The sequence below is a fragment of the Macaca fascicularis genome, chromosome 2 (assembly GCF_037993035.2).
Source record: "Macaca fascicularis isolate 582-1 chromosome 2, T2T-MFA8v1.1".
Lineage (NCBI taxonomy): Eukaryota > Metazoa > Chordata > Mammalia > Primates > Cercopithecidae > Macaca > Macaca fascicularis.
Window position 1 is genome coordinate 182191713 of NC_088376.1, and position 13187 is coordinate 182204899.

Below are 13187 nucleotides of genomic sequence, written 5' to 3' on the forward strand. Positions count from 1 at the left end.
ATTATTGTCTTTTATCTTAAAGTGATACAAGAGGAACTTAACTCTGAATGAGTTAGAGGGGGAAAAATTAGGCTCATTCGTTTCTTTCCTAATCTTTTATTCAATAAACCACCCCAAGTTAAAAGTAAAGCAATGACATATAGCTTGCTCTAAAAATTTGAAAATAGCTTTTACAACTGAGGAAATTAAATGTTATTACTGGGGCCATGTGCCTTCCAGATATGGTGTATAAGAAACATCACATGATCTGCGAGAGGCCAGCCAGTCCCTGAAGCTTATTCTCATTGTGAATGTGATCACAAATATGTGAGCTCTAACGTGAGATAGAGCTAGGTTAATAACCAGCTCAACTACCAGTTAAATAACTTGTTCTATCTATAAAATAGAAATGAGGTATAAATTTTTCACCAGATAGTTACATCTTAGAAATAATGTATAAGTTACTTAATACAATGCACAATATATAAAGGGATGCCTTGTTTTCATTTTCTTAATACAATGAAATATTGCATTGGCTGCCACCCCTTCACATCATACTGTTTATCCCAACTTCCTGAATTGCTACATATAATCAATAATAGCAATTCTGCTTTTAAATTATTTAATAAAAGATAAAGGAGGAGGAGAGAAGAAAAAAAACTCTAAGCTCATATAAATACAATCATACCAAATGATCTATGGGTCTTCATTTCACTTGTAAAAACAAGTTTGAGAATGGAAAAGACATGCAGTATTTACCCAGAGGTCGTGCCACCCCTTGGGAATAGCCTCATGACCTCTTACCCCTGTGGCGAGGATGGTAAATCATATTACATAGTCTCTCCAGTTATGGTGGCAGCATGAATCACTCCATAAACTGGACTCTGAGGTCCTTCTTGGATCAATAAGCAAAATAATGCCACTATCAACTTGCTGTGTTTTCTGGGGCACCAGGGAAAGACAAGCAGCATACATGCCATGTATTTATCATCCCACAGATGGGCGTGTGCATGACTTCTAAAGACTTAAAATGGGTTGGGGAGTTATGTGGAATGAGCTTTTTGTTTCTAGTTTGATAATGCCATGAGGCTGTTAAGCCTCCTTAATTTACTTAATCATAACCTTAAAAGACCATCATTGAGTACCAGGAGAGTTTCAAAAGCAAATAAAGACAATGGTTGCAAACCCATTAATCTGAAGTGTTTATTTTCATCCTTAGGAAATCCTCCTGCCTGTTCTCCCAAGTGTCCAGAAAAATCAAATGTTACTCCAGCTTTACTGTTACTTGTTACTAAGCTGCTGCTGCTTCTGGTGTAATTTCCTCTTGAACCATATACAGTTATCTTGCAGAGAGTTTCCTTGATGGAGAGAACCAAGCATGGTCAGCTTCAGTTTTTCCATCAGATTTTTCTTTGGGAGCTTCCTTTAGGAGGTCACCACTAATTATTTTCAGTGTTAAATTCTTACAGTACTTTGTAGAACTAGAGTAAATTGCATATGTATTGAGCCCTATGTATCATTTCAAGGCTTGAAAGCTGCAGCCATCAGCATGCCCAAGGAGTAGTAGAATGGTTAGGAAGTTTTGGCAGCAGGCGGGTTGTTAAGAATGGTTAAAAAGAAGTAAACACATAAGGACATGCTCATTTATTATCTGTCTGCCCTGTAGGGTGTTGATTAGCACAGATCTGGCCCACCCAACTGGATTGAGCTCAAAAGAGAAAACGAAGGAGTGGGTAGTGGTGTTGATGCTTTGAGAACAGCAAAACAGATTTCAGGTATAGCAGATGGTTTGTAGATTCACTGTGGCTTTGAAGAGATTTATATCTTCAGCCTTTAATTTTATTTCATGAACATTTTAATGAATATTTTCTTGCAGGCAATATTTTCACAAATTTCAGGGCCAACTAGAAAGATATTTATTTTTCCACTGACTGAAGAAAGCATTATCAATGTATTTAAGTGGTACTGAGAACTCTGTGTGTGGTATTGTTTTTCTTCTCTAGCTACTTGCTGTATTTTCTCATTGCTCCTTCATATATTTTTTTAGAATTCCATTTCCATGACAGGGTATGTCTACACAAGTGTATGCCAGGTATTTGTGAAGTAGAGGAGGAGATTTGTATGCACACACTTGCACATCATAACATAATTAAAGGACATGTTTTCATTTATTCTCCAAACTAAGCCAGAAGGTTATCCTTACTAAGAGCTTACGCTACCCAACTGTCAAACTCACTGTTATTATTTATTGTTATGGACATTTTGCAGATTAATTCTGCTGAGTATCCACCATGTACCAGTTTTTGGATTAAGTCGTGACAAGCATAATGAGCATGATGGATACAGTTTCTCCATTAGTGAGGTCTTTTGTCTAAGAGTTAATGTTAAAAAGGAAGTTTTCACATAGTTACTAATATTCAGAGAATTTGAGTAAGATAAAGTCTTGATCATTTGAAATGGCTTGCGTTTTCCAGAGCAATATCAGGGCATTTTTACTGGGGACTTTGCATCTAGTCAGTTTTTCAAAGTAAAACTAAAATGTGTTATCAACAAAACATAATTTAGGACTGGGCACAGTGGCTCATGCCTATAATCCCAGTACTTTGGGAGGCCAAGGTGGGTGGATCATGAGGCCAGGAGTTCGAGACCAACCTGGCCAACATGGTGAAACCCTGTCTCTACTGAAAATACAAAAAATTAGCCAGGCGTGGTGGCACACACATGTAATCCCAGCTACTCAGGAGGCTGAGGCAGGAGAATCACTTGAACCTGGGAGGCGGAGGTTACAGTGAGCTGAGATCGTGCCATTTCACTCGAGCCTGGGTGACAGAGCAAGACTCCATCTTGAGAAAAAATAAAATAAAAACCTAATTTAAGAAAGTAGTTTTAAGAAGGTATAGAGTAAATGGTAGTGCATGTTCTTTCATATTATTTTTTCCTCTGGAAACTCTGAAAGTAAAACTTAGTTATCATGATTGTAAGTCATTACTATTTTTTGAAATAAACTAATATTGCTTTTTATAACCTGTGAATTGAATTATCTATTTTGTTACATTAGATTTAACCTACAACTTTTGGTCCCATGTATGTTCTGTGAATGCAAAATCAGGAATACTGCTTAATGTCATATAGCTGTAGCATTTCACCCACTACGATAAGCATAGTGATAGAAGTTTGCCTCTAAGTAATAATGCATGGCAATTTACAGGCTACCATACAGAAAGGTTCTGCCTTAACACTTGACTACTTACCAATTTTATAGCTAGTGTAGCTTTTAGAAACCAGGCCTAACAATTTCATGAGTTTTTCTCAGGTATAGGCATGTATATAGAAGGGTTTTATAAAGAAATCAAGAGCTGTTGATTTTTAGAGAGCTTTTCAAAGAACTCTATTTCAACACTGTACTCTCCCCCTGGCATCTCTTTCCTTTTTTGTTGTTATTGAGATGGATTTGCTGTCGTGCGGGCTGGAGTGCAGTGGCGTGATCTTGGCTCACTGCAGCCTCTGCCTCCCAGGTTCAAGATATTCTCAAGATATCCTGAGTAGCTGGGACCACAGGTACTCACCACCCCAAGCCTGGCTAATTTTTGTATTTTTTTTTTTTTAATGGAGACGGGGTTTCACTCTCCTGGTCAGGCTGGTCTCAAACTCCTGACCTCAAGGGATTTACCCACCTCGGCCTCTCCCAAAGTGTTTGGATTACAGACATGAGCCACCACGCCCAGGCAATCTCTTTACTTCTGAATCAAAAGATCATGTTTAACTCATAAATGAAATGAGGTGTGGTATGCTGCTTAAAGCTGACGAAACAACATAAAACTTTTAGTGGCATGTGTGCCTTTTTAGCATTCTTTTTCTTTCCTACTCTTGGAAACTACAGAAATAGAAATATTAAAAACAAAGTGTGCTGGCAAATGTCTTATTTTTGTCTTAAGTGTATTTGATAAAATGTTTAGAAGTTAAGGGATCCCTGAAAATTGGGAACTTCCCCATTTGAGCCACAATTGCCAGGGGATGATGAAAAAAGGGCTTCTTTCCCCAGTGAGTGCCTTCTGGGAATAACGAGGGGAGATGGATGCCTGGCTTGGAGCCTCCTGATTAAAAAGAAATTGTAAATATGAAAAATAAGTTTAAAAATTGAGTAAATATCATAAATACAAACTGTAGGAAAATTGGTCCAATGTCACTAGATGGAAGGGAGCTTTAGGAGTTAGGATAACAAAGACAGTCATAACATTTTTCAAAAGCAACAATAGAAATAAATAAGCCATTAACTCATATTTTCTTACCTAGCGTGAGAGGATTAAATACAAGTTGGCAAAGTTTTTATGATTTTGTAGGCGATAGAGCTGGTCTTGCTAGATCCATGACTTGAAATTGGCTGAAAGTAAGCATGTCAGAAATTACTGGCACTTTTGATCTTTAAAAAACTTAGTCATTCGTATCTGACCTTTTCAAATTACAGCAAGGCTAAAGAAACTTGACATTACAGTATAATAGATGCATTCTCAGAATGTGTGCATATTTTTAACTCACAATATTCTTGCTATTTTTGGGGATTTTGTGAAACAGTAGATTCATCTTCACACATTGCAATGTTTCCTGCCTCTTTAGTATGTAGCACAATATAAATGCTGTCTACTTTCAGAGGATGTCACATGGTCTGATATTATCTTTCTTACAGCTTCAACCAGCAGTGGTTCAAAATCATTAAATTGCCAATGAATTACAAGTAACCCCAATGACTACGTCTTCCTGTGAACTCCCTTTTTCTTGATTTCTGTGCCGCCATTTTGAATGAGCAAGAAAAGCAACATCTACCTCATAATAATTCATGCGTTCTCTATATTCCTCGTGACCATAGTAACAGCTCTTTGTATGTGAAAGAGAACACTTTGTTATGCTGTTTTTGCTTGCAGGTTCAACTCTTATGTGAACATGAAAATTATCCCCATATTAAAATAATTCAATCTTTATGTTTAAGCTCATCCTACTTTCCCTCATATAGAATAGAAAATTTATCTTTAAACTCACCCAAACTCAAGAAAGGCTCATGGCTCCATGGAGAAGTACAGAAAGCTGCCTCTAGGTAACATGTCAGGAGGGGATGGTGCCAAAAGAGAATCCTGGTTTTAGGCCTGCTGTTCCTGGTCCTGCTGAAGGAGAGGAAAATACGCTGGATATGACAATTTCAGTGTGTGACCACTAGCAGATGTCTTCATGCTATAAACCTCAACTTCATTATCTAGAAAATTGAGATAACCTCTCATTATCTATAAAGTGGGGCTACTGTCTACCTCACCTCTTTCTCAGGGATGTTAAGAGGGTTCAATAAGTTGATGTATGAGAAAGTCTCTGCAAACTGTGAAGTGCTGTCCAAACATAAGATATCATAACAGTAACTTTTACTAAACTTTTACTATTGCTTAGTCTAGAAAGACTAAGACTTGGACAAATCACCTCAATGGGACTGCTGTTTCCTTCTTTAGAAATCTCTCCCCAAACTGCCATCTGACTTTATTTATGTTTATACTCTTTGCAGCTCTTTGATTTACAGCTGGCACTGCATAATTATAAATATATAGTACTATGTTCTCATCACCCTGGAGGCCAGCATCAGGGCTCACTATATAAAATCCTGCATGACGAGTTTCGGTGATTGCTTACATGTTAGTGACAAGGCTGGCAGCCTGGAGCCAAAATGCACCAGCACCTACATAAAACTGTCCTTCAACCAGCATTACAACATGTCTTGCAATCTTTCTAAATTAATCAAATTTAACCAAAACTAACCTCTTTTGTTTTGCCTTTTTTTTTTTTTTTTTAAAGCAACTTATGATGTTTTCTCAAGCCCTACAACATCAGATGAGCCTGAGATATCAGAGTCCTACACAGGTATACCCGGCCTCTCAATTCTGTCTTTGGATCCCAGGTGTTCCAACACTTGGTGGTTCTTCCTCTAGTTTTTTGCAGAGTGGAAAACTGTGCCCTCTGGAGATCTGCATGGGAGAAATTTCCACCTGTGTCAGGGAGATGTATTCTACCCACTCCTCCCATAGAGTGATTAGTTCTTGACATCTCTCAGTAAATAAGCTCTGTCACATAAGGGAGATGCAGAGAGATTTGGTTGCCACTGAGGAAAAGTAAGGTAGTAGCTTATCACTGTATTGTTCAGAATCATCATAAAAAGGTCTTTGAGTTTATAGAGGGTTTTGTCTAGAGCAGTAGTTCTCAAATGGGGGGTAATTTTCTACTCCCATCCCTTCCCCAGCATATTTGCTAATGTTGAGACATTTTTGGTTGTCATAACTTGGGGAAGCACTACTAGCATCTAGTGGGTAGAGATTGGGGGGGTGCTGAACCCCTGCAGTACGTGGGGTAGCCTCCCACAGCACAGATTATTTGACCCTAATTGTCAATAGTGCTAGTGTGAGAAATCTTGCTGTAGAACAGTCACATAATTCATTTGACTGTAGCAGTTCAATTGGGTCTAATATTTGGCATTAATATTACTGACCCATCTATAGTGAGTTACCTCAGTCCGACAGCTCCTTTCAGCAAATGTTTATCAAACACCTACTAAACTGGGTACTGTAGGAGATTCAAAGGGAGTAAGACTGGTTTCTGCCAGGTATAGATATATGTCTGATATTTTTGGATGTATAACATTATTTGTGTCATGCTAAATAAAGATGAATAATTTTAAAGAGCAGAAAATGAAACAATGAAATAGAATGTCAGCGGTGGGTTCAGTTAGCATTTATGAAACAAAATGGGGGAAACCAGAAAAACCCATTGAAAACCAGTTGAATGTACAAAACACTGTTTAATCATGGTTTCTAATATTTAAAGTATGTATGTTTTTTAAAGTGAGCTCATCTTCAGCTCCTAATGTATCACTAGTTTTAAAATGTGGGCCAGCAATCCCTCAAGTATTCTTGATGTTTTCCCTCATATGAGGCATAATTTATTACTCATGAATTTGTATTTTATTCCTGGGGCCTTCTACTGCTTTTATAAATGTTGACATTTATTCCAACAGCAACAAGTGATCGTATTCTGGATTCTGTCCCACCTAAAACTTCTAGAACTCTTGAACAGCCAAGGGCAACACTGGGTAATGTTTTTAACAGAAAAATCATACTTTATTTTCCATCAAAAAAATTCATGTGAATGCCTTTCTTCCAAATGACCATTTCATTCCATCACATCTAATCATTTGTCTATCCTATTTCTTAATATACACATCTCTATATTTTTAAATACAGTCACCTTTTATGTTCCATTTAGGGCTCTATTTTATTTTTTTGAGCTGTAATAGATAATATTTTCCCTATCCTTTTAGTTGTGAAAGCTTTGAAAACTGCATGGACGTCATCACCTGCACCATCTCACCTCACATGTTTGTGGCCTGTGTCACTTTACTTCCATGCATCAAGTCTGCCTGAAGTCATCTACTGAACAAGCATCATTCCAGCCTTTTCCCTACTTTCAATCAGAATTGTATTCACTAGCTTTCAAGACTACATGCATTTTTCATCTTTAATCATGTACTTGTGGCATGTGCTTTATACCATCTAAAAGCATGTTAAAATTCCTCAAATACCTCATTTTAACTGGGATTATTCAATGGGATGGGGTGTTTGTGCTTTCAGCTCCAAGAGAAACACCATTTGTTCCTCAGAAACTGGAAATCTTTACCAGTCCAGAAATGCAACCTACAACAGCTGGTAACTAATGACATTTATGTAGTTATATGCATTGACGAAACAGGTAATGTGACAAGTCATGTTGGTCATTTCAGAATTTTGTTTGTTTTTCTTTTGTTTGTTTTTGCTAAATATTTCCCTCCAGTCTCTACCATGAAATTCTTCCAAGAATCTGACTTATCTATCATACTTAGCCTTATGATTGTCCTTAAAGAATTTTCACAATCCTGATGTCTATATATTTTGAGGAATTGTTTCCTTCCAACTCTTCTTTCAACTTTGCCAGCTGGAAAATAGCAGCAGAATTATAGATAATTATTTCAAAATACATTCCTTATACTTAGCACACCTAGGTACCATTTGATCAAAGTATTTTACCCAAAGTAGTCTAAGTATAGGGAGCACCCAGTAGGCTTTGCAGTCTTGGACAAGTTGAAGAAAGATGGATAAAGAGAGGTAGCGCAACCTACATTTTATAATGGAAAATTACTGAAATAGCAAAGTTCATTAACTCTTGGTGGGGATAGTAAAGAGCTACAGAATTAAAGTTCTGGACCGGATGTGGTGCCTCACACCTACAGGTGTGGTGTCTGGGCCGGATGTGGTTCCTCACACCTCCCAGCACTTTGGGAAGTCAAGGCAGGCAGATCACAGGAGTTCAAGACCGGCATGGCCAACATGGTGAAACCCCATCTCTTGTAAAAATACAAAAATTAGCTGGGTGTGGTGGTGCACGCCTATAGTCCCAGCTACTCAGGAGACCGAGGCACAAGAATTGCTTGAACTTGGGAAACCGAGGTTACAGTGAGCCAAGGTTGCACCACGGACTCCAGCCTGGGCAACAGAGTGAGACTCTGTCTCAACAACAAAAAAGTAGTTCCACATTTCCATTATTTGTGCTTCTCTCCTGCTATTCAATGTCATCCTTTTGAGTTCTTAATTGTACCTTGTGTTCTGAAATGCCTCAATGGTGCTCACTTCTGGCACATTGAACTGAACAATGTATATCTTCAATTCTCATGTAGAAATTGTATACCTTTTGTCCCAGTCACTGCTTGTTTATTGAGCACCAACTATGTATAAAATAAGGTGTACTGGGCATTCTGGGGATACAAGGAAATATAAAGCAGTTCTTGCACTTGAGGTTTGCAAATTTACAGGCACAACCTGATTGACCCCTGAAAACTATCATGTATCAAAGCGATATTAAATCTTCTTTCAGCTCCCCAGCAAACTACATCTATCCCTTCTACACCTAAACGACGCCCCCGGCCCAAACCGCCAAGAACCAAACCTGGTAAATGTCTCTTTATCCTTGTGTGATATGTAATGCCAGATAGACGATGTCCATCTTCTTATAGTAAGAAGGATAGCCAGGTGCAGTGGCTCACACCTGCAACTCCAGCATTTTGGGAGGCCAAGGCAGGAAGATTACTTGAGGCCAGGAGTTTGAGACCAGCCTGAGCAAAAACATTCAAAAAATTAGCCAGGCATGGTGTACTGCTTGAGCCCAGATGTCTGAGGCTGCAGTGGGCTATAATGGCACCAGTGCACTCAAGCCTGGGCAACAGAACAAAACCCTATCTCAAGAAAAAAAAAAGGATATATTTTATAGGTTAGTTTCTTTACAAAATTTGAGATTAACTAAAGATGAATAATTAATGATGCAAAATAACAAAACTCAGATGTCTCCAAAAGGGGTTTACTGATAATTATATTTTTGCATGTGAATTTTGGTAAAAACCTAGAAACAAGTCCAACTCATAGCAATACAGGGTAATACATGTAATTTGTTTTTTGGTGTGCATGTTTATTATAATGTTCATTAGGGTGATGGTTCTTTTTTTTTTTTGGTACCTACTCTGTTTCCAATTTTTCACCAGGGCAATGGCTGAGTTAGAGAGGACTCAAATAGATTATAACTTTGAGAAGATAAAACATAAAAATGACAGCACAACATACGTTTACATAACTTGTTTCTGAGACTATAATATTTGTGTAAGTGCTCCAAGAAAGAAAGAGTTGAAGATGCAGACCCCAAAATACATGTAGGATTTAGAAGAAAAGGAGAAGGGAATAACATGTATTATAGCACAGAGTTTGGGTGGTACAGATGCTTATTAACCCTGGAGGTCAATTCTTCATTATCAAACAATATACTCAGAATCATGCTTTACCACCTGGGCTTTGCTTATTCCATTATAAGATAAATGTAATTTTGTATGATGTATACTGCTGTGACAGTTTAAAAATTCTTCCTCAAAACTTTTACTCATTGTATACTTTGACTACTAAATATGGCAGGATTTTAAACGGGTCATTTAGTTCCTCTTTAGAGGATATCTTTTTATTGTCTCTAGGATATTTCAATATTTTTTTCCTTTCCATCACCAGAAAGAACCACAAGTGCTGGAACAATTACACCTAAAATTTCTAAAAGCCCTGAACCTACATGGACAACACCGGGTAATAATGATATATCCTTAGTAGATGTATTGCTTCATTTCACCATCGAAAATCCAGTACCCCAGCTTTTATGTAATGTCTGTTAGCTATTAAGAGATTCAGAATGGCTCATTTGAACAGTGTGGCCCATCTCAGAGAGTGCACCAACTCCATGGCTATTGTGGTTGTGGCTAGCTGGCCCGACAGTTAGTAGATCTGAACTCAGCCGTCAGATGTCATTCTGTGCCAGCCTTTGAACCATTCCTGCTTCCTTGTCATCTATCCAGTCATTGTATTTGAAGTTGAATCTTGTATATAGTTCTCTTTTTCTTTTATTTTTTAGTAAGACTCTCAAGTTCAACTTGAGACTTCATTTGGAAAAACAACTTTTAATTGTAATGTTAGTAGAATTACTTTATGCTTCAGATCATAGCATTATACCTATTGGTGAATTTTTTTTTAGAGTAGTTTTTTTTATTATTAAAATGTGTTTAGGTAGACAGGCTCAAAGTGACAGATTCTGGAAATATTAGGAGAAAAAAACACCACCTTAAAATTGTATGCAGTTTAAATTTATTGTTGCATCTTCAAAAGACATGCACATCAGCTACTGGTTTGAATGATTTTAGATTTTTTCCTTTTGATTTTATAAAGCTGATAAAAAATATAGCTGGTCTTAATACCTAGGTGAGGGGTTGGTAGGTGTAGCAAACCACCATGGCACAAGTTTACCTGTATAACAAACCTGCACATCCTGCACGTATGTCGGTGAATATTAATTGTAAAACATGGTGGCTTTTTTTTCCTAGTGGTCAGACTTAGATGTGATTGAGCAATATGAAGTAAGGGTGCAAAATAATTAGACTGATTTTTTTAAATCATAGATTAAATAACTATCTTTACTTTGAATAGTTATTGTGACTATTTAGTAGCAATGCTATATTTGTTAGTTAAATATACTCCTGAAATGTTTTTTCTAAGCAAAGTGAAAATTACTTCTCTGTGAATGGATCATGAAATATTCTTTTAATGGAGTATTTCCAAAATCTTCCAAGACAATGGTTCATTCCACTTAATGTATAGTTTATTTCTAGGTTTTCCTTCTGTGCTTTTAGACACTGGAAAATGCCTAAATGTTGATTCATTATTTTGTTTCTTTATTTTTCCAGCTCCCAGTAAAACACAATTTATTTCTTTGAAACCTAAAATCCCTCTCAGCCCAGAAGTGACACACACCAAACCTGGTAATTACCCTAAACTTTTTTGAATATTCCAAAAGTGGGGATGAAAACAAGTTTTATGCAATTCTTTGGAGCAAGAATTTCTGATTTGTATTTTGATATTTGTTACATTTTTTCCATGAAAAGTGTAAGCATGCAATGAAATGATCTAATCATAAATAGCCACTGTGATATCACAGCATTGCTCTGAGCAATGTTCATGAGCATCACAGAGAAAACACAGAAATGTAATGATGTGAATGATTGAGAACTCCCTTGTCTAGTATGGCAAAATAGTTTCCAATACCAATGTTGACTGGAATTCTAATCACATAAACAATAGCCTTTCAGCTGGAAAGGGGAGAAGTGTTTCTGTCTTCTAAGAACTCTGCATTATTTTAGAGTTACTCAGTTCTCAGGCTAGAAGACCAGAAAGACCTGTATTTTCCTAATGCTCCAAGACTTCTAAATTGGAGCTGATTTCTGAACACTGACCTCTGTTTACCTCTTAGGAATTTTTAGTAGTGTTTTCCTTTAAAAAAAAAAAAAAGTCTCCTTTTGCAGGAGGGGATCATTCTACATATATAATAATTTAAGACATAAAGATTGTGGAACATATTGGATGACCAAATCTTGGCGTTTTTTATCTATCTGTAATCCGTGTAGCAGTCTTAAATGCTGACTTGTAAGATTGACTACAGGGAACCTTGTCACCACTCAGTGTCATCATTATCTAAATTTTAAAACCTTAGCTCTAGGAAGAAAATATTTCTCACTATAATGTTTAATGGATTTGGAACTTGCATTTTCATTAATAGCATGTTTACAAAGTAGGATTATTAAAGCAAGAGATTTTCTGCTAAAGTGGGCATGATTTATTTTTGCAATAAAATGGCTAAGGAAGAAAAATGTAACTGCTTAAAGAAAGAATTCTCATTACTCCCTGTAAAGAAGCAGTGAGATTTCCAGGTGTAGATGCAGACTGAAGGAAATTAGGGATTAGGCAAAGGGAGTGTAGTTGACACTGTGACCATGGATGAGGTCTCCAAGTCAGAGAAATGGAATGAAAAACCTCACTCAGGTTTTTCAGAGAGAGAAGCGTAGCTAATAAAACTCAAAAGCCTTAATAGTGGTTTAAATCAAATAACTCTGACAGCTGTATGAGAGAAGGGTTTAATACATACTTATTTAAAAAACATGCTTAGAGAGCTTTGGGATAAAGTAGTAACTATGCTATATTTTGAACAGAGGACTATTACCAAGGAGATCATAAAATAGTACTGTTTGTTTGAGTCACCAAATTTAAATAAGGATTTCTCTCAAAGTAATTATTTCTGTTATTACAACATAAAATTGGAAATCGTCAAAAAATTTCTCCAAACATTATTTACAGTTGATATATGACAGGTTACACTATTCATTTCAGCGGTTTCTAAGAAAAGATTTCTGAGAGGAAATTCTTTAATACAAATGAGGTAGGAAGGTTACATTTTTATCATTGTAAGGTGTTTAAGCAAAAAGACTTCTTAATTTGACATTTCCTTTCAAAATGGGAAGAATTACTTGGAGGCTAATGTGTTTACATTCCTTTGATTTCTTAATCATCAAAGAAAATCCACCCCTTTTCCTCTAACAGCAATGTAATGACTTCAGAATCCACACCTAGGCCTGTGCCAACTCAAGTGGACCTTGAATGGTCCATAGCAACACAGGATGATGACTGGATCTCCGCAAACCATTGCTTTGGTTTTAGCTTCTTAAATTATATTTATTTTTATTTAGGGCAGACCACCTTTATAGCTGTCCTAAAGATGTCTGTTTCGAGCCAAGGTTC

General features: G+C 36.8%; 1 protein-coding gene across 50 annotated transcripts in view; it reads left to right on the top strand.

Moving 5' to 3' along the window:
- The window catches only part of ABI3BP (ABI family member 3 binding protein), a 244211-nt gene that overhangs the window by 135643 nt on the left and 95381 nt on the right, over window positions 1–13187 (top strand). For all 50 annotated transcript variants that reach the window (XM_005548290.4, XM_045385365.2, XM_065539257.1 and 47 more), the window contains 6 exons: window positions 5809–5874; window positions 7022–7096; window positions 7635–7709; window positions 8911–8985; window positions 10083–10154; window positions 11303–11377. In XM_005548290.4, coding sequence (XP_005548347.3) covers window positions 5809–5874; window positions 7022–7096; window positions 7635–7709; window positions 8911–8985; window positions 10083–10154; window positions 11303–11377 — 438 coding nt within the window. The remainder of the gene's footprint in view (window positions 1–5808; window positions 5875–7021; window positions 7097–7634; window positions 7710–8910; window positions 8986–10082; window positions 10155–11302; window positions 11378–13187) is intronic.